The sequence below is a fragment of the Mycteria americana genome, chromosome 18 (assembly GCF_035582795.1).
Source record: "Mycteria americana isolate JAX WOST 10 ecotype Jacksonville Zoo and Gardens chromosome 18, USCA_MyAme_1.0, whole genome shotgun sequence".
Lineage (NCBI taxonomy): Eukaryota > Metazoa > Chordata > Aves > Ciconiiformes > Ciconiidae > Mycteria > Mycteria americana.
Window position 1 is genome coordinate 9841780 of NC_134382.1, and position 20437 is coordinate 9862216.

The window sequence follows — 20437 nt, forward strand, 5'->3', positions numbered from 1 at the left end:
ACCCGAAGAGCCACAAGCCGAAGCACAGTCATACATCACAGATAGACAGTCATGTCTGGAACAGAAGGAAGCAGTGACTTTGTGCTGGGGCAAAGAAAGGAGAGAATGAAAATAAAAAAACTAATAGGGTAGGAGCTGTAGATTAGAATAGAGAGAATATAGATGAATATAACATGAGCAGAATATGGGCTGCTGGGTGGAATGTATGCTACCAGGAGTGGCAAATACAGTAGCAAACACAGATTTCCCTCCCTAGGAGGTGTTTTTTGCAGGGGAGTCTGGCAGCAAAAGCACACGTGGGCCCAGTTCACCATTAACCCAATTGTGCACAGGTACTGCTGGTTTTCTAGGCTATGCTAGTGTCCCTAATTTACAAGAAACAACCCTTGTATCTTAGTTCCAGAACAATTAGCCCGTAGTATGTGGGGTTTTATGCTTATTGTCTGTAGAGATGCTCCATTTACAGTCATTATTTTTCTGTATAAAAAGCCAGTGGTGTGGAAATGGTTGGTTTTACTTACATTTTGTCCTCCAGCCAGCTCCCACGTGTAGTTCCCATACTGATAAACCATGCAACGAGACTGCTCCTTGAAATGCATAGCTGAGAAATTGCTCCACCAGTCCAACATATTTCCATCTTTATCAAAATTTCTACCTGTACGAAAATCCAAGAAAAAAGGGAAGTTTTGAGTGAGAGTCTGTGAGAGCAGCCGCCCTTCCAGTGCAGCACCTGTTCCTTTTTAATGCGAGAGCTGCACTTCCTCCCCTCTTTCCTCCTTTGATTTAGATGGCCTGTGCTGCAGAGATTTATCGGAAAGGTTTTTGGCACAGTTGATTCTCCTTTGGCACAAGGGAATGAACGAGATCAGTTGCGGTCCTTTTGTCTGTATTCTCTATTACCCCGTGATTTCCTGTTCAGTCAGCAGCCCTGACTTCAGTTATAGCACCAAGGCCTAGGTTTATTTCAAACTGGATTATGCAGAGATCATGTAACAAAGCTTACCACCACCTTTGAGGTGTCTAAGGTGCTTATTCTGTGTGTCCGTGAGACAGAATAGGGAATTAATTACTTTGCCACAGCAGGAGAAAGCTGGAGTTGCAGTTCTGGTGTTTGTGTGCCCAGCTCTCTGGCTAGAGCATGCTTTTTATTTGCTATGGATCTAGATTTCTGAGGGTATAGTGTGTGCTTATGTGTAATGTGTGCACAAGCTTAATTAGCATAAAAAACCACATTGAAGAAAATGCGTGTATAAGAAATTACTGGCTTATGGTATCAGAAATGAGTTTTTGCCCAAAACTATTTTACATAGCATTCTAGAAAGATAATAAAGTCAATTTATTTCAAATGTTCGTGTTGGGGGAAAAAAAAGTCTCCTGTGGCTTCAAGACACTACTGACAGCTCTTGTATCCCAAGGATGTAGTTCACAGATTTCATTTTACTTTAGGAGCCAGCGTATCTGCTTGCGTTGTATTTCCATTCTGACGATGCTGTAAAAGTAACAGCTTTTCCTGAGAATTGTTGTTGACTCAATTTATTTTTAACGTCTGCTTACTTCTTGTGCGACCTGCTTAGTTCATGAAACACTTGCTGCAAAGCGTTCAACAGAACGTTGATAGTGTGCCCGGTATTGCTCCCAGGCAGCGACTCCACGGGTGTGTGATCGTGTCTGCACGGATACTTCAGTCACAGCAGTGCGTAACTTTGATTTCTTACAGTGCAATGAGTGCAACTGAAAGAACAGTATTTTCTCAGTTATTTTCTCACCATTGTCATCAAACCCATGAGTAATTTCATGCCCGATAACCATCCCGATCCCTCCAAAGTTCAGGGCTTGTGGTTGGTGTTTGCTGAAGAAGGGGGGCTGTAGAATCCCGGCAGGAAAAACTGCAAAGAGGGGAAGAGAGAGGGAGATACTGTAAGGTAGCTTTATTTTTGCATACTTTGCAGACAGATTTTTGCTTGGTTTGAGGATCGGGAAGGAACATAATATATAAAATGATTAAAAAGAACATCATGTCTCCTCATGTGAAATTGTTTCCCTTGATAAATGGAAAATGACAAGTTAATAAAGGTTTAATTTAGCACATCTGCAACTACAATATCTCCTTGTTTGAGAACCAAGTATCATTTACATTTCAACTTCAGCCTAATTTGGTCTATAATGTATGCTGCAGTAAGTCAAGACCAAAATGTTTAGTAACTGTCTTTTGGAGAGAAGTACAGTTTGTGTTTTAGGGCCATTTTATAGGGGAACTAATGGATGTTTTATTGCTTAATTTTTGTTAAAGAAAGGTTAGCGATCATATGGTGATTACCAGCAATACTCGGTGTGTAAAACACGCACAGTCGTAATTCCTGCAAACCACCAAGTGCACTTGGATGCCAGTCTGGGGCGGGGGGGCAGAAGGAGGTCTGTCCTTCTTCGGTCTACTGGCAAAAGCTTATATAGAATCAATGGGATTTAGTCCTCATCCCATGTACATAAGATGAAAAGCATATACACTTCTAGAAGAATTAAGACCACGAGCACTTCATTCTAATAAGATACTTTCTAAGAAGGGAGATACTGAAATTATATAGCAAATATTTCATTTAGAGACAAAACCCATTTTGACTATATAGAAGGTTTTATCCGTACAATTTTGGGGAGAAATGTATAAGACAGACTGCAGTAAGACAGAAGCGGGAAACAAAGTAGCGTGGAAAATGATTTTCCTCAAACTAGAGACAGGAAGAAACAGGATTTAACTGGCATCTACACTATTGTGGGTAGCTATGCTTGGATTTTTGGCTTGCATATTCATCTTCAAGTTGCTTAAACCAGTTACTTCCATATTACTTACAAGGGCAAAGTCGTAGAGGAAGCAGTGTTCTTTAAGACCTGAGCTCCCTGCCTGGAAGGCTGGCTCACAGCTGATTACGATCAGCATAAAACCACTGGGGATCAACAGGGAGCCTGAGCTTGACTACAAGTATGGCTCCAAGAGGATATGCACTAGCAAGCTGACGGAGGACCCTGCTACGGCTCAAGGACTGGTCACAGCTTTTACCCTACCCCCAATACGGAGGTAAGCGGAAGCTACAAAAATGGAAAACAGCTCTTTCTGATGAGGCTAGAGGGCTCAATTCTGAGCATTTTGGATGTTTCTGCTTTTAGCAATTATCTAAGTTTTCCCTTGTGACTGTTGGTTGGTTGAGTTGTTTTCCATTTCTGGCCTTTGCCCTGTGAGCAGGATACAGTTGCTGCCTGGTCTAAAAAAAGGCATGGATTTTTCCTCTTATGGTACTTGGCAGTACTTGGATAGCAGATCTTCTTGGCAGTCTGGGAATTTGAATAAGCACTACTTAGTAGAAATAATTTGGTTCCTCTCCTGTTTGGGGTGCTCAGAATTCAGCAAAGAGTACAACATCTGCAGGCTTAACCTAAACTTCTGGCCACCTGCACCAGCTCAGAGATCAGGGAGCACGGGGAGCCAGAGAGGTTCACTGTGTCTTAAGTCTGAAGATCATCTTCTCTGCTAAGAACAAGAAAAGTCAGCCTAGCAACTCTACAAAAAGTGGCAGATCTGCCATTCTGGAAGCAGAGGCAGGTTTCTTCAGTCGGGTATGCCTCTTACCAATATCATTTCGGTACCATCTGTACAGATAGCAAACTGGAGTGCTGCCCATATGTTTATCTGGAATGTGGAAACGTGAGTACAAACAGCCCAGAACACGCTGTGAGCATTCTCTGGTCTCTGAAGCTGGCACTCGTATAGTAGCAGTTACTGTCTCAGGCTTTCAAACATAAGGCTGTTCCAATTACAGTATATAAACTATGCCTGCCAAGTGTGTGGGGGGGGAGGTGGATATTCATCAACAAAATGACTGCTTGAAAAGAACAGCTTGTCTACCTTGCCCAGAATTTCCATAAGGGCACAGGCAGGTTTGTCTCTGGAGAGCAGACTTGCACCCTTATGGTGCAAAACCTGATTAATTAGTTCCATGCAGCTGTTTAAAACTGTTGTAAACCTACCTATCTGGTTCCGATTGGGGGAATAGAATGCATTGACCACTGCAGCTCCAATTATCCATCTAAAAATAAATGTTGCACACAAAGTTAGTAATGCTTTTTTTAGACATTGTTTTTATTGAGTTATTATTGTTAAAAAACCGCAGGCTGCATATAAGGAAAGGATTGAGGCAGGGAAGAAGGGTGCCATTGAACACAGTTGTAAAGAAATACTAACACCAGGAAATAACTGGTGTCTCGTTTATGGGCAGCTTTCATCCAAAACAATGCCAAGTTAAAGTGATAAATGCATTTGCTCTTGAATGTCCAAGAGCCACATTGGGGTGGAACGTGGTAACTGTTTACCAGCTCATCTTAACACTATCTGAGCTTGAGAAGATACTGAGTTTACATTCAAAAGAAAATTAGCATTTAGAGGACACTTTGAGCAGCAGAAGGCAGTTACTCAAATTGGAAGTTAAGACCAAACTGTTGAAAAATTAAAACTGAATAATCACAGTCAGATATGTACATGTCTGCATTTGGACTGCAATATTTCTTAGATAATGAGTGTTAACTTTGAGAAGTAATTTTTAAGTAGGCTACTTCTGGAAACTCTCTCCAGTAACTTGATAAAGTTATTATTTGTATTTCTCTTTCTCCTCCCCTTCTCTTCTACCTCTGACATACACTTCTAGTCACCCTGCTCTAATGGACCATGCAATAACAGTCTGAAACCATGAACTCATGATAAGTATTCAGCAGCATCAGCCTAAGATACTCTTCTTGCCACATCTCTTGTCCTTATAGTATCTTGTGATGTCCTAGGTGCTGTATCTGCTGTTATTTTGACATAACTACTGGTGGGCTGCTCTGGAATGGAATCAAACTTCCTGCTTAAGAAATACGGCACAGGTCTACAGCTTCCAGCTTGTGAGAAGCTGGTTGTTCTGGACTAACAGAACAGAGAGGACTGCTCATCGCAGCCTGGGCACAGGAATAAGTGGTCGAAATGGGTTCTGCTGATATTGCCACGAACCTGTGTGCAACACGTGCATAGAGAGGGAGTAGGAATCTGTTTCTGAATTCGAGGTGATACTTGAGAATTTTTCAAACCAGTTTGGCTCTGAAGGCCAGCCTGTTGTCGAAACACGTTCTTGGTCCATAAGCTTCTCCTTGGCATGCCTGACATGAAATGTTTGGAGCTGGCCAGGTAGCTTGTAATAACTATCCCCCCCCACCCCGAAGGCTATGATTATGAACAATGGCTAATTTTCTTAATTGCAGTGATTAGCTAATAATATCAGCAGCATTAGTTATATACTCTCCTTCACTTTAATTAAACAGTGATCTGGAGTGACAAGTGGTTTTATGTCTCCTTGGGGAAACCCTTCAAGCAGCTGGAGAGACACCACTAGAAAGATGTAGTTCATTAACATGGAAAAAGTGCAAATTATTGGTATTTCATATATCATCAAACTACCAGGCAAAGGTGGCCTAATTCCTGAATCCATGAAAAGGTTCCCACAAATGTGCTTTAAACCACACCTAGAATGATTGTATTCTAGGAGGTATTGGGCATTTTGGCTAAAGGGCTACCATCCGTCTCTGTGGACAGACTGTAAAAGGCAGCAGTGATGTGTAACACAGTTTGTGGATTAAGGGCACCAATGCTGTGCAAGAATTCTTGGTATGAAGAGCACCACTACTGATTCCTCAAGAAATGAGGAACAGAAAAAATGCTCTGTTATTTAGCTGACTGATCAGAAGACTCCCTTGGTGAATGATTAATCAGTAATTCACTGGAGGTTACTAAGTGTCTGCGTTGTGTGGTCACATTTTGAGTTAAAACCACTTCACAGGAAGAGGGATAGGAAAAAAATGAATAGGCTCTGCAACAATTTGACTGATGCTTCCCTTTGGAGAGTTTTTGTTTGCTTGCTTATTAATAAGTCTGTGTTATTTTACATTTTGTGAAGAAGTGTTTGCAATTCTTATTGGAATCTGCTTTCCTTCCTCTCAAGACATTCTCTTCCAGCATCACACAGGCGTGTGATTGTGGATTAAGGACACCAATGCTGTGCAAGAATTTTCGCTATGAAGAGCACCACGACTGATTCCTCAAGAAATGAGGAAACAGGAAAAAATGCTCTGTTATTTAGCTGCCTGATCAGAAAACTCCCTTGGTGAATTATTAATCAGTAATTCACTGGAGATTTCTAAGTGTCTGTGAACAACACATCGAGTTGGTACTTGTTGTGAACATCACGTGTTACTTGATGTTGTTGCTAGCGAACGACACATCGAGTTGGTGTTGGCTTCCTTACTTCTGCCTTCCATTACAGTGTATCTGTCATGAATGTATTCAGCAGCAGCTTTGCCAGACAGCTTCCTGAGCTGGATACCTCCAACGCAGCTAACTGGACTATTAAAAGTTCAGATTGGCTAGCTCATAGCTCTGGAAATCAGGTCACATTCCAAGGCATTTGTTGCTGACCGTGCAAGCCAGGGCTTCTGGGATGTATCCATGTCATGGACTTGGCAGGAGCTCAACTGCACGTGAAGGACTGGAGGAGTCGTCCTGGTGGTGTTGTGTAGTAATGCTTATACTGGTTAGTGACGCCAGCTGCTCACCTTGGAGCTGTTAGTAACAACTTATGAACGTGCTACTTTTGATCGTTTTAAGACTAACGTTAGCTGAGGATTTGCTTAAGAGTAGAGAACTGTGAGGTAACAGCTAGGACAATACAGGCTAAGACCTGAGACTTCCTCAGGATGCATTCATGGAGTCAAAGAAGGGATCGTAAAGCAGCCAAACCTGCACCTATGACAGGCACTGCCTGAAAAATACACTTATACTTTACTAGGTGCAGTGCGAAGTAATCGGCTGGAAATGGGACAGAAATTAGATCTGGTGTGCAACTTCCCCAAGATTGGGCACATTTCCAACAGAATTCTGGCCAGAATATTTTAAGCTTTTCCCCTCTGATTATAAACATTTAGAGGCTCCATGACATTGCCTCTCTCGTCTCCTCCTTGCTGAGTTGTCAGAAGGATCTGTCACTGCTTTTGTGTTAAGTAGCTTCAATGTAGTATCTGAATGTGAAGCAGCTTGATGAAGGATTAGAGATTCCAAGAGAACTGCATGAATTCCTACCACAAGAGGCAATGAACTACCTGTCTAATTCCAGAAAATAACTTAGAAGATCTTGGACATGAGCATTCTCAGCTATCCACAGCATATGACTTAAACACGATAACCATTATTTCAGAATTTAGATTGTGTCTGTAGCATGCGGTCTGGAAACTTACATATCTTGGTCAACTCTCTCTCGAAGCTTTTTCAAGCTCTTTTGGGCTCCAGCTCTCAGGTTTTCCAGAATGTTTTCAAAGTAATTGTGTTCACTGAAGTTTAACTAAAGAAACAGATATCCAAGTATATTAGTAAGCTATTAGTAAGAAAGAGGAATTTCTCATGCCACTGGATTTATCTTCTAAAAAATGTTTTGATTGCAAGGTATCACTTAATTGTTAGCTCTTTGCATGCATTTATTTATAAAATGTTCAACACAATCAAGTTTGTATGCTGTCTGGTCACCTGGAAATGGCAGTTGCACAGGTATAAGTATTCCAAGTCGCAAGAAATAAGTGTAGGCTTCTATATTGAGGTACTTATTGAGATATGCACGGCATACTTACATTGGCGTATTCCTGGTCTAGTTTTTCATTCTGATCTTCCAAAATATAATCTGGATAGCCAATTTGTTCTTTAATTGCCATTGCCTAGAAGAAAAAAGTTTAATGTTTCCTCTTAATTGTGGGAGTTTTCTGGTGGTTTGGTTTTTTAAGTTTCAATAAATATAATTGAATTCATGTTCAAATTCTTTATTGCTATTGTCTACCTGTTTGTGAGAAACTGGATGCAAATATTTAAAGACTTTGTTCAAATGCACCCTATTGCCTAGTGAGACTTTTTTTTTTGGTATGGAACATACAATCTTCCCCTCATCTCCTGGTGTCCAGCCACTATGGCAGACTTGCAGACCCTGCAGCACCATCTGACAGGGATTGGGTTTAACCCTCATTTAGTACCTCCCCCCCCCCACCCCCCACCCCCCCTTTGCTATTGGAACAGTGCTGATGGTCCTAAAGTCAATGAAAAGTTTAAAAAGTTTTCTTTGGGGGACTGCATTGTATTCAGTTGTCATTCTGGTTGATGCATTGGGTGCCATCTTCTCTCCCCATTTATAACATGGTTCACAAGATTCATTAAAGGAAATAAAAATGTATGTGAGCTAACAAAGGATTAAAAAGAAAAAGACAATGTAACAGGATAATGGATAACAGGATAGTGAACATCAAAGGTTTTTTTCCTCTCAATTGTAGAGGAACTGGGAATAGTAATGCTACAAAATGTCAAAGATTTCATATTCATGACAGAATACGGAAGTTCCTTCTTATCTCTGACCTTCTCACGAGCTTTCTCTTTAGATGCCTCATCCATCCACTGTAACTCATCTAAAGTCTCAATGAACACTTCACGAATCTTATCTATTAAGTCTCGGACCTAAAAGAGAGGCAGTAAGAAATTAGTCATTTACATGCTATTTTTCCCAGGCACAGCTAAGGAGGGGTGAAAAGCTTCCTACTGAAAGATGATGTCCCCAGATTCTATGCTCTAAAACATGGTACTTGGCATTTAAAAGAGCATCATAAATGAGTTCTTATGCCTTCTGACTCTTGGCTGATGGATATCTTTAACAGGCAAAATAGGTTGGGACATCAGATGGAGGGGAATGGGCACTGTAGACATTGTGGATGTACAGTAGTATGAAGGGTAAACTACATACCATCCTCTTGCTCTCACCAGCAAATGTCTCCCTGACGTACATCGCTCCCACTGCGTTCTCCATGTTGTTGTTGACGTAGCTCACGCACTCCCTCCAGCGGGCTTCTTCCAGTGTTGTCCCATAAAGCGCCTGCAACACAGGACCCCACAGGATTAATTCTGCCTACGCATCTCGCTTCTAAATGACTGCCTAAAGAGGGGGTTAACCTGTGGCTGCCTAAAGAGGGGGTTAACCTATGACAAAGGCTTCCATTGTTGTGATTGCTGTTCTTAGATTTGTTTGGGGATTACGTGACATGATATCACTGTATTGACAAGGACTTGTTCTGGTGACTGTGGGACTCTCTTCCAGTACTCTGCTCTATGGTCTCTGTCGGAAGAGAGGAAATACCTTCCTGTAGCTGGCCCGAGCATCCTTGAAACGCCGACTCAAGCTGCTGACTCGATCAATTACCAATCGCCAAATGAGGTAGTTCTGGATGGTGCTGTGTGGGAAAGCAAAGCTGAGTTTAATCCCCTGTAAAAAGCAACACTATTCCAGACAGTCAGAGGGGGATCTTAATTTTGAATGGAGATAAGAAAGCGACTGATTGGTGCCAGTCATCGGTTTCATAGCATCTACAGGTGACTGTTCTTATTTAACAGGCTGGCTAACTGTAGAGGCATCCAGACTGAGGAGTGCACTGCCGTATCTGTTCAGGGATTAATTTATTACTTTTTCCCTTCTAGAATGTAACGAGCTAAAAAATGTTACATTTTTTCTTCCTATTTAACCTTTTCTAACATGTGAGCAGGTGAGATGCCCAGTACAACAGTACTTTGGGAGCCTAGGACCTTAGAAGACATTTCCCATGTTTTACAGTGAAGTGGTGTCACTTTTCTCAGAGAAGCTCTGGCAGAACTAGCAAGTGGGCCCAATAATTTACATTTCCACCATACTTCTGTAACTTTTGTCTTGGATATTCTCCAGTTTCTTTACCTTGCTGAGTACTTTGAGATAATTGCTTTCAGCTCTTGCAGATAGGGCATGCCATATACAACCACCTCTTCTTCTGGGTCAACCTGAACACTTACTGAAGACATGACACCTTGGATGAAGAAGGTCCAGTTAAATTCCTAGGCAGACAGAAAGACATGTACCAATGCCAGGTGTTTAAGTGTCTCAGTAACTGTCTGGACTTTGTACAGTCCATGGGATTCAATGTAGCTGTAGTGTTGTTTGGTAGAAAAATGCTTTTTAAGAGACTCTGAAGACAAGATTAAGAATGGGAATGATTTTATATGTCTTTCTGTTGCATCACTGATAAATTCACAAACCTTTACTGTACCAATTGGCACGCTAATAAGAGGAAGCTGAAAGTATTAGACTGCTCATTAAACACTTACGTTCAATGCAAACTTTTCCTGTAGCTCTTTTAAGGTCATTTTGTTGTACAACAAGGTTACATCATGCCTTTCTTCTGCTGGGGTAGTTGCCTGAAGACATTCACAAGGTTATTACTAGAATCAACTGACACAAGTGTCAACGGCTGAAATTGCATGCATGCACGTGCACATATACACACTCAAATAACATGCCAATAAAACAGTTTATTTTGGAAAAGAAAGGTCATTTGATGGTGTCCAGTGCTGCTTTCTAGATTTCGGTACAGGAACCCAGGCCTCCCAATTCAATAATGTTTCCGTAATATGTTGAGCCAAGCGGTTCCCCCTATCCTCTTTAGAATGGAAGACTAAGCTCTTAGAGACTTTTAGTGTGCTATAGACTTCGAAGGATGCAAGGGAGCTAGCCCTGGTGTTATCATAGTGTATGTTTAGCAGAAGATAGATTATCCTGCTTTAGGAGACTTCCAAAAATAAATATGGCTAGGACTAGAGCAGACACAGCAGCAGTGTACACACTAGGCATAATTATACACACAGAGGCTCTGATTTCTGGGCTGCTGAGGGCACAAGAAGGCTTCTTCCCTCTGCTTTATTCTAGGCCGTGAGTTTTCTGCTGTGTTGAAAACTGCTGCACAAAAGAGCAAGAGACTCTCCCCCTCACCCCTTGCCCCCCCCAACATCCTGAGAAGTTCTTGATTTCTGTACTCACATTTGCAATCTCTGTTTCAAGCTCCATAACCTTTGCCATTTCCTCTTGGACAAAGGAATCATCTTTAGACATATTCTTGTCTTCCCGGATCATTTTGGCAATGGTGATCATGAACTGCAGGTAAGCTTCTCTCACCTGCACACAAGAAACAGAACACATGTGTAGCATTGTTGTTGTGGTTTAACCCCAGTCAGCAACTACGCACCACACAGCTGCTCGCTCGACCTCCCCCCAGTGGGATGGGGGAGAGAATTGGGGGGGAAAAAAGTAAAACCTGGGGGCTGAGATAAAGACAGTTTCATAGCACAGCAGAGAAGGAGAAAATAATAATAATAATGATAAAAGAATGCACAAAACAAGTGGTGCACAATGCAATTGCTCACCACCCACTGACTGATGCCCATCCCATCCCTGCACAGCGGTCGCTGCCCCCGGCCAACTCCCCCAGTTTCTATACTGAGCACGACGCCCTATGGTATGGAATAGCCCTTTGGGCAGTTGGGGTCAGCTGTCCTGGCTGTGCCCCCTCCCGGCTTCTTCTGCACCCAGCAGAGCAGGGGAAGCTGGAAAGTCCTTGACCAGTGTAAGCACTACTTAACACAGTGATGTTTTAGTGGTTGCTATCAACGTTATTATCCTACTAAATCCAAAACACAGCACTCTACCAGCTACTAGGAAGAAAATTAACTCTATCCCAGGTGAAACCAGGACAATTGTGAAGAAAAGATTTGCTGTCTATCACTTCTTATTCAGCAAACCATTCTTTTTTGTTATTTTAGCTTTACAGTGTGCTGTGAAGAAGTTTGGCCCAGGGGTCACAGCCTCTGCCCTTGTCTCCAATGCAACCCTCCTCACTCCATTATTCTCGTCTTTTTTTCTACTATAATAGATGCTACTGCAGTGCCTAGGACCTCAGTTCATCCCGGAGTACCTTACAGTGCGGTTGCCAGTCTCAAAATACATAGCGAAAGCAACACTTTCTGCTTCCCTGTGCAATCCAACTCTGGCGTTCTGGGTTAGAATTACTACTTGAGCAAAGAGAAAGTTCTGTGCTTTGAGTTATGCTATGGGAATAGTGATCCCTACTAGCCAAAATACCAGGGTAAACATGGAAGATTTAAGTTCTCCGAAAGTAATACTGTAAGTCTTGTAAACTCTCTGCTTCTACTGTCTGAAAGAAAAGTTCTGTCTCGGATGGTTCTCGGTGATACCTTTGCTTTATTTCTGGCAGGAAGGTATGGCTGTGATTTGTGTCTCAGAATGGACCTTGAAAAGATATTTGGCTGCTGAGGGAGTACTGATCTCTGATGCAGGAAACCTTAATACTACCTCATCTTCTTGCATACTTTTCTTCCTCCATAGACCTTGGAAACCAGATAAATACAGTAACTGTTGTGAAATTGAGTCTGGGCACTTACATGATGATGATTTGTGTTTTTAGGCTGAATGCTGAGGCCTTAATCAGGCCAGACTCCCACAGGCCTCAGTATGAGCTTTGCCAAAAGATGCTGGACTAAGCACAGGGGGAGTTTGGGTCATCAGAGTTTGGTTCATTGTCTGTGGGAAGTGAGCTGTTAAATAGCAAATAAAAAGGGGTTGTGTCTCCTTCTTATTCATTAAGGTTAAAAACACAGCCTTAGCCCTTCTTCTTTGTAGCTTCAAATTAAAACTGTATTAAGCAGTACTGGTTTTCTTTTGCTAATTTAGGATCATCTATGTACTGTACCTGCTTTTCTACCTCCTACAAGTCAATCTAAGTCTGACTTTCATGCAACGATGCATAAATATCCCTCTTTTCTACTGTAACTGCCACTACATAGATGAAACTTGCAGAATAGAATCCTAGTTCCAGTAGCTATCTGCACTTCCCAACGTGACTCCGTGGAGATTGGTTTGCATCATGAGACAGATTAACAGAAATTGGTAGTTTATAAAGGTGTCCAGAAGGTGTGGAAACAATCCCATAAAAACTTCACAGGGCTATATTTTAGACTATATTATATATGAGAATATAGTCAAATATATTGAAGTAAGAAGAAAACCAGTCTCGCTGATGTTTTCATCTGCCTTTACAACCACTAGACAAAAGAGTCTAAAATGCTGATTGTTGTCTCTCTGTATTCCCTTCCATTCGTGTTAGGAAAATTAGTTTGATGTTAGGCTGCAAATACTCTTTGTTAGTGTGACATAATTGAGGAAGATAAAATGTACTGAAGCAGTATTTTCATCTTGGAAACTGATAAATTATCTGGCTATGTTTGCAACAGCTTTCTCTGTATTTACAGAAACTCTCACATTTGTGCTCTGAGCACTGGCAGAGAAAGGCAGCTAGAAAATAATCTCTCACAATTCTCATGTAATTTTGGGGAAAGAGGGGGGTAAGTGGCAGCAGGTTCTTACTAGCTGAGTATCTGTTCCATTGATACAGCTTTTGCTGCTCCATGTAAACCTTCTTTATTTTTTTAACTTTTTTCCCCTGAATGAACACGTGAAAAATTCTGAATACTTCGGTGCTCAACAAAATGTATTTTGGGGTATTGTGTGTTCAAATATGATCCAGTATGACAATTCTTCTCCTTTATCTATAATCCATCTTTCCAGTATCTTGTAAAATAGTATCCAGAATCAGTGGCTTTAGAAGAAGATATAAGTGAATCCAGGATAACCTGCACTGATAATGTGAACCTATCCTTCAAAATTAGAGACTGTTTTAAGCTATAAACCATGATAATTTATTTTCCCACAACCTTCTCATCTGTATGAATTGGCCGGTTCTGGGGAGGCTTGATATTTATACAGCTATTCAGTCCTTTTGTAAACTTCACTAAGTTTTGGCATAATGAGGAAAAAATGTAGCAATGAATGTCACAGTCTAATTCTGATTGTTACGTGACACGAAGGTTTCATACATTTGAGTTTTCCAAAACACAGGGATAAGTAATAAAGTTGTTTTAGTAGCACGTAGTAAATAAATTACAAGGAATACTTACTCTTTGATAGTTGCCCCCATTAAAGTAGTAATCCCTGGATGGCATTCCTAAACTTGGCTGGTCAATCTGAAGGAAATCATACATTTCTTTAGTTAGTGATGAACGGGAACTGGTGTTGTCCAACGGTATCCTTGAAAGGCACCACGGAATGCTGCATGTGCCATCCTTTCAGTGTTGGAACGACAATAGTAGACCCTTACCAAACAATTGAAGAACTTTACCTTTCTAGGAACTGGGAAGTACAACTTTTGCCTCTGGATTTCTAGATGATACTTAGTGTGGGTTATTAAGCAAAATCTTTTGGTAACCATTGAGATCTAAGAATAAATTCAAGCAACTTAGAAAAGAAGTTGCTTGACTTGAGGACTAGACTTCATGCATAAGCATACATGAACAAACTCTGAAATATTATTTACATGTTTTAAAAACGTGGTTTCCTGCTACCTCACCATATTAAACCTCACCATCATTTTGCAAGTCACGAGAATTTACAACCCTTAAATGCTGTAACTCAGCAAAGGTCCATTGATTTTTATTTATTTAACTGAAACAAAAATTATGCTACCACAAAATGCTTCCCAATAGGACTTTGAGACAGATCTACCTCTTGGGGTACAGAACTGTTGCATACATTTTGCCAGTATTGTGCATACCCATTGACTTATGGAAAGCTAATCTGTATGCACTGTAAATAACTATCCAGTATAATTCTGGCATATGAATAATTCCCTGCAACTTTTTCTTACATAAATGATGTGTCTGCTGGAATCCCGGTCATCATTCCATACAAACATGTCAATGAGGACACGTTTGTTAAATTGGGAGTTCATTATGGAGAGTTTTTCTTCCATGCTCCAATTTGGCTCTGGGAGGTAAAAGGGAAGACATACATAATTTATCAGTATGTATCAGGACTGATTAAGTTGTACAGTTTGCAAGCTTATTGCTGAAATTGTTTAGAACCAGACTGGACAGGATGTAAGAATATTTGTACAGGACATTCCCATAGTGGCTAGAAATTGCTAGACTGGTCTTACTGGCCTTATCTGTCTCAGTGATATAAAGTAATCAGTAATTATATATATATATATTTATTTATTTATAAAACTGCCTATGCATAGTATAAATCACCATGACCTCGCCTAGTTAGGCAGTTATGCTCTAAACCCTAATCAATATGCAAGCATTTGAACACAGCTATATTGGTTCTATTGCTTTTGTTTTTGTTATTCATGTTGGTCCTTTAGGTTTCTTAACTGTCTTAAAATGTACACTGTTCATGAATGAGATCTTATAATACGGGTATTAAATTTATACTCTTATTTATACAGATCACTATGTGCTAAATATGTATGATGCCTTGACTTTAGTTTATGAAGAAAAAGTTAAAACAGAGGATCTAATTCAATGACAGTAGTCTCTTTAGTGCAGTGAATAATTCTGACGTAACACTGCTGAACTCTTCCGCACAGCATTACCTTTGGTCTTATTCCAGTCTGCAGAAGCCACTGGCCAATCTCCAACCATCGTTAAGGCCTCTAGCAGAGGCAATGAATCTCGTTGCTCTATAAGACCTGAGAGAGGAAAAACAAATACTATATTGTTTTCATAGAAAAATAATGAAGACAAATAGGTAATGGGCCTAACAGTTTAAATCTGAAACTGAATTTGTCATAGCAGAAAATAAGAGATACCATGAAATCATCTGTCTCCTACATTAGTCTTCAGAAAAGTAATGAAAATACTTCTGTTGACTTCAGTACCGATTTTGACTGAATGGGTTTGGAAAGGCTGAAACGGGACACATTTTTGCCTTCGGAAGGGAAGGCTTTGCCTTGATACCAGAGGTAGGTAACAGACATCCAGCCTTTCTATATCCCAGAACGTGTATATTAAGCCTTAATGACGTACTAAGGCATCTTCATTCATCTGGAGATTAGCTTTCCAGGCAAGGCCATGCAGATTAGATAGATATCGACTGGACTTTTGCTTAAAAGTACATTGGTACTTTTGTACATTTGGTACTGAACAAGAGAATCAATGGAACAAGAAGAGACTCACTCTCATTCATGCATGACTTGTAAAGTATTTTAGCTTTCTGAAATGCTTCTCTGTCCCCTTGATCTGAAGTCTCCAGCACACCTGGGGAAGGAATGGTTGCAGTGAGATTTTTGCCCTGGAGAGCTTTGATCTTTTCATAGAAATCACTGAGAATTCAGGACTATGATAAATACTTGTTACTGTATGCTTCAATTACTGTGAAACTAGAGTGCTCTTTAAAGGAGCTATTAATGGAAAAAGTGTCAGGAAGGAGGACATGCATACAGCTTGTCCTGCTCCTTTTGAAGTTAGTACCAAACCACCTATGGCTAATTTTCAGTGGGAACAGGATGTTCCCACAAAATGGGTGTAGTAAGAGATGTAGAGATTAAAGGACCAGAGAAAAAAAATCACAATCAACACTTCTCTGGAAGTTTATTTCTCTACATAACATGCAGTAAATAACATCTGAAACTAAACACAAGTGCATAACCAAGGACAGAGGTAGCCTCTTTCCTACCTTTTAGGATGATCTCCAGCTCATCTCTCAGGATGTCAAAAATGCTGTATCTGGAGCTAGTTTCTGGGATAACATGCCGGTTCAGCCAGCCCCCACAGGCATACTGGTAGAAATCCTTGCAAGGGTCAGCTGTTGGGTCCATATTCTGAATTATTCTAGCAGCTAGGTATCAAAATTGGAGAGTTGAATTCCACAGACTGCCCAGTAATCTCTGGGACTACCAAAGACTGTCAAGAAGCTGCTTGGTAAGAAGGCACCTTGCTTATGCTGCTTAGAGTGGATAAGACTCATTCTCATGTATTAAGACTCAAAGGATCCCATTTTCTGCTTAAACGTGCAAGGAAGCATCTGACAGCAGACATTCGCACTGCTTTACAGAGGGAGGCTCTAAATGGCAGAGTAATTCTCCCAGAGCACGGTGCCTTACAGGCACGAGCGTGCTGCCCGCTGCTGCGCCTGGGGCCCTGGCTTCAGCACCTGCCTGTGAAGGCAGCGTTCCCGGGGCAGCTGGGAACATCTGTGGTGGGGTCTTGCCTCTCCTGAGGTGTACAAGCAGATGCCAAAAATAAGAAGGTGAATAGCCCCATGTGTAGAATGCATTCTCTTTGAGAGAAAATTCGGTCTAAGGGGATTCTTATGACACTTCATAGATACCGACCGTGGTGGTCAATCCACATCCTAGTGGCTCGGCCCAGAGCCAGAGAACTGTTGACCACACTGGCAATTCTACTGCTTCCTTATGAATGATACTCCTGGTGACAAACGAAGTATACAATGGAGAAGAATAGGGTTTTTTTTGCTCAGTGTTTGCACATGGAACTGCATTGAGGACAGCTGTACTTGCTGCCTTTGACAGTAACAGCAATGTGTATCTAGCCCAAGGGGGAATTTAATTCCTTTTCAACTTCTTCAGTCTTAAAGCCCGAACTGTTGTTTATTCAGGTTCGGTAGAAGTAGCAACATATAAAACATCACCTCTGCAATAACCATTCATAGTAGCAATTACCTGCTGTAACACATCCAGGTGTGGTGCATGTGTTGCCTGAATTGGTGCCATAGCGAGTGCCTGCAGGGAGAGGAACGAGAAAGCAGACAGAATTAGTTGTTTTGGAAAGAAATTGCTGCCAATGTCACATGCCAGCAGCCCAGCCGTAGTGACAGCTCTGTTAGTTTTAGAGCAAGTGAGTGAATATTAGTGCCAGTAAAATATACCAAATGACAACTGTGAAGAAATCTCTTATCTGCAGATTTATGAGGAAAATTTATTGGAAGCAGTATTGACAGTGAGTTTTAACTCTCCTGGAAGGAGAAGACGACCAGTTTTTTTACCCGCTAACTGTCTCCACAGTCTTTCTGACACATACTGAAAGGATGAGATCCCTTTCTAGACAATATACTAAGATGCTTTGAGCATCTGAGCTCTTTCACAATCTTCAAAGTCACTGTGACCGAGAGGTTTCAACAGGAGGCAAAAAGTCCGTAGCTGGATTAACGCTTTCACGCTGCTTTGAGTCAAAGAGCACCTTTAAGAAAAGAAATTATTTTTATTTCTCTAAGGGGGGGTGAGGGGGTAGGGTGAGGGGGGTGGAAGAAGGCAACAGACCTGCGTCTGGTCAAAATTTCCGATGTGCCCTTTAAGGTTACTCCTCGCTGTTCAGCAGAGAGGTTGCTCCCTAATCAGTAACGTTTAGGGCTGAAATAGCGTATAACGAAGGAGACTGTGGACCTATGTTCAAGTCTGCATTCTGCCTTTGAGATCAGCCTGGAAAAGTCCAGTGAAGTCGTTATCGGTCATCTCAATGCATCTCAGTACTCCAAGTAGCAGATCTGAGTGTCGTACAAACCGTGCTACGAGCTAATGGGTGTGCCAGTGTCAGCCGGGGCAGTTGTGACGTGAGACGCCTCTCTAGGAAAATATGAATATTTTTCCATTAAGACCTTGGCTCAGTCCTATTGCTCACTTTCCTCAGCAGTCTGAAAGTAATCAGACTTAGGAATTCTGGGGACCTTCACGACTTGCTAGTTTCAGCCTGCAGAGAAGGAGTGATGTGACAAGGAATTTGAGGGGGAGCACAGGCGATGAAACCTTAGCAGAAGCATTTTGCTGTGACTTCTAAAACAGAAGAAAATGATGTGTGCCTCTACACGGGGAAATGGGTCTGTATGCTCATTCCAGCAGAAGCTGGCAAGCGTTACTCTTGGCTATTAATTTTCTATTTTTGACCACTTAGTCTTGGTTTGTGAAATTCTTCCGGTGAAGAAGATCCACAAAAAGCCTAAGGCATCAGCGGTGAGCAGAAACTGAAACTGGAACAGTCCCTAGCTCTTATTGCTTGGTGCTCTCCACTAAATATGCTGCTATGAGTTTGATGGCAGTGATTAGAGGGTCTCGATGTGAATTCAGAGCCATAAGTTCTGCTGCAGACTTACATCGAAGCCTTTGTACGTGAACACATAACTTTTTACGCTGAATACTAGAGTGAATGTGTTTGTGATGCTGGTCATGTCACTCTCTTGTGTGCTGCTCACTATAGAACTGGAACGGGAGGTATCTAAGCGCCCCAGCCTGATGAGTGGCCTTGACGCTGGGCACAAGAAAACTAATTTTGCTGTTTTAATTTCCCATTTGTGAAGGTGGACTAGCTTAGTATCTACTTCTGTTAAATAGACAGCTACTTGGTTCCACCCTGGAAAACAAAATCTTGATACCCTCACTTTCCAACAGGATTAGCCATGGTTTTAAACTTTTTTTTGATCCTTACACTAGGATGTTTGCAGAAAAGAGTTACTAAAAAAAAAATCCTTCCAATGAAAACAAGTGTTTTACATGAGAGCGAACAAGATTACAGTAATTCAGATAGAAATAAAACAGTAGGGAAGAAAAGCGGGCTTTGAAGTTCATCAGTGGAAGCAACATAAAAAGCCCCCACTGTGATTGGGAATGTAACATTCAGGGTTCAGCCGAGTGCCGTCGTGCTGCGTGGGAGTAGATCTGCATTAGAATAACTGCATGCCTTATTATAGTTTACTGTCTAGCAATCTGAACATGGGATGAGCAAAATACATGTAACAATGTGAAGCTTCACATAGAAGGGTTTAGCGCTGCTTTTTTTTGGTTGGGTTTTTTTTTTGTACTGGATGAAGCTAAGCCCAATTTTTGGAGTTTCCTAAACTCTCTAATAATTTAAAAAAACAACCAACCAACCAAAAACTAAAAGCCCAGGGTATTTCCAAGACAAAAAAAAAAAAATCCTTTTGGGGAAAAGAAACTAGTAGTTCAAAGGCATATGGAAATTTTCCATCAAGGAGAAATAGCAGTGGGTAAGGTGAGAAAGAGGTAACTGCACTACAAGTATGCTGTATTTCTCTCATCGTTTCTCAGGGACCTGGCAGGACTCAAATGAAGCTGCTCTTTTTTTTTTTTTTTTTAAAAATCAAAGCTTCTCTCTTTAATATAACCTGACAATGTCTAACTTCAGTTTCCAGAACCCAACTGCTTTCAACAAGATTCTAACTGCCCACATTCAAAAAAGGCCTTGTGATTGTGAAGATGTAATGGAGCTGTATAAGCAGGGAAACCAAATCTGTTTTGAAACCTTGGTTGCACACTCAGGGCTCTGACACTCTGCCACAAAACCAGATGATTAGAAATGGCTGGGGAGGGGCTCTCAGTTTACTTCTAAAAGTGGCTCCTTTGTTTTTCTATCAATTATCTCTTTTATGCCTCAGTACCGTTCCTGACAAAGAACCAAGCCAACCTGACTCTGTATGAGATATGAGCAACACTGCCCTGGTTTACGTCGCAATATATTTGTTGGGTCTTTGCTCACTTGACTGAGGCTCTGTCTACTGCACCTCTTGAACTTCAAATAACTAGAAACAAATGTAAAATGCACCTTCTAAGGTCTCAGCTAGACAACTCTGTGCACTTCATTTTCTCAAACTACTTT

The 20437-nt window shown here is 41.2% G+C and overlaps 1 protein-coding gene and 1 long non-coding RNA gene across 3 annotated transcripts in view; one reads left to right on the plus strand and one right to left on the minus strand.

The window, feature by feature from the left end:
- MMEL1 (membrane metalloendopeptidase like 1) overlaps nt 1-20437 on the minus strand; it is a 29915-nt gene that overhangs the window by 4044 nt on the left and 5434 nt on the right. The window contains exons 2-18 of one of the 2 annotated variants that reach the window (XM_075520422.1): nt 17494-17529; nt 16488-16649; nt 15989-16069; nt 15406-15501; nt 14674-14792; nt 13928-13993; nt 10938-11072; nt 10229-10318; nt 9822-9958; nt 9234-9327; nt 8844-8972; nt 8462-8560; nt 7693-7776; nt 7306-7409; nt 4018-4076; nt 1767-1886; nt 522-655 (exon numbers count right to left, since the gene is read on the minus strand). In XM_075520422.1, coding sequence (XP_075376537.1) covers nt 522-655; nt 1767-1886; nt 4018-4076; nt 7306-7409; nt 7693-7776; nt 8462-8560; nt 8844-8972; nt 9234-9327; nt 9822-9958; nt 10229-10318; nt 10938-11072; nt 13928-13993; nt 14674-14792; nt 15406-15501; nt 15989-16069; nt 16488-16649; nt 17494-17529 — 1745 coding nt within the window. Of the gene's footprint in view, nt 1-521; nt 656-1766; nt 1887-4017; nt 4077-7305; nt 7410-7692; nt 7777-8461; nt 8561-8843; nt 8973-9233; nt 9328-9821; nt 9959-10228; nt 10319-10937; nt 11073-13927; nt 13994-14673; nt 14793-15405; nt 15502-15988; nt 16070-16487; nt 16650-17493; nt 17554-20437 lie in introns of both variants that reach the window. The other variant, XM_075520421.1, reaches the window with a different exon arrangement.
- The window catches only part of LOC142418502 (uncharacterized), a 46520-nt gene continuing 29069 nt past the window's right edge, over nt 2987-20437 (plus strand). Inside the window, exons 1-2 of the long non-coding RNA XR_012778309.1 lie at nt 2987-3070; nt 9195-9311. This is a non-coding gene — a long non-coding RNA (uncharacterized LOC142418502). The remainder of the gene's footprint in view (nt 3071-9194; nt 9312-20437) is intronic.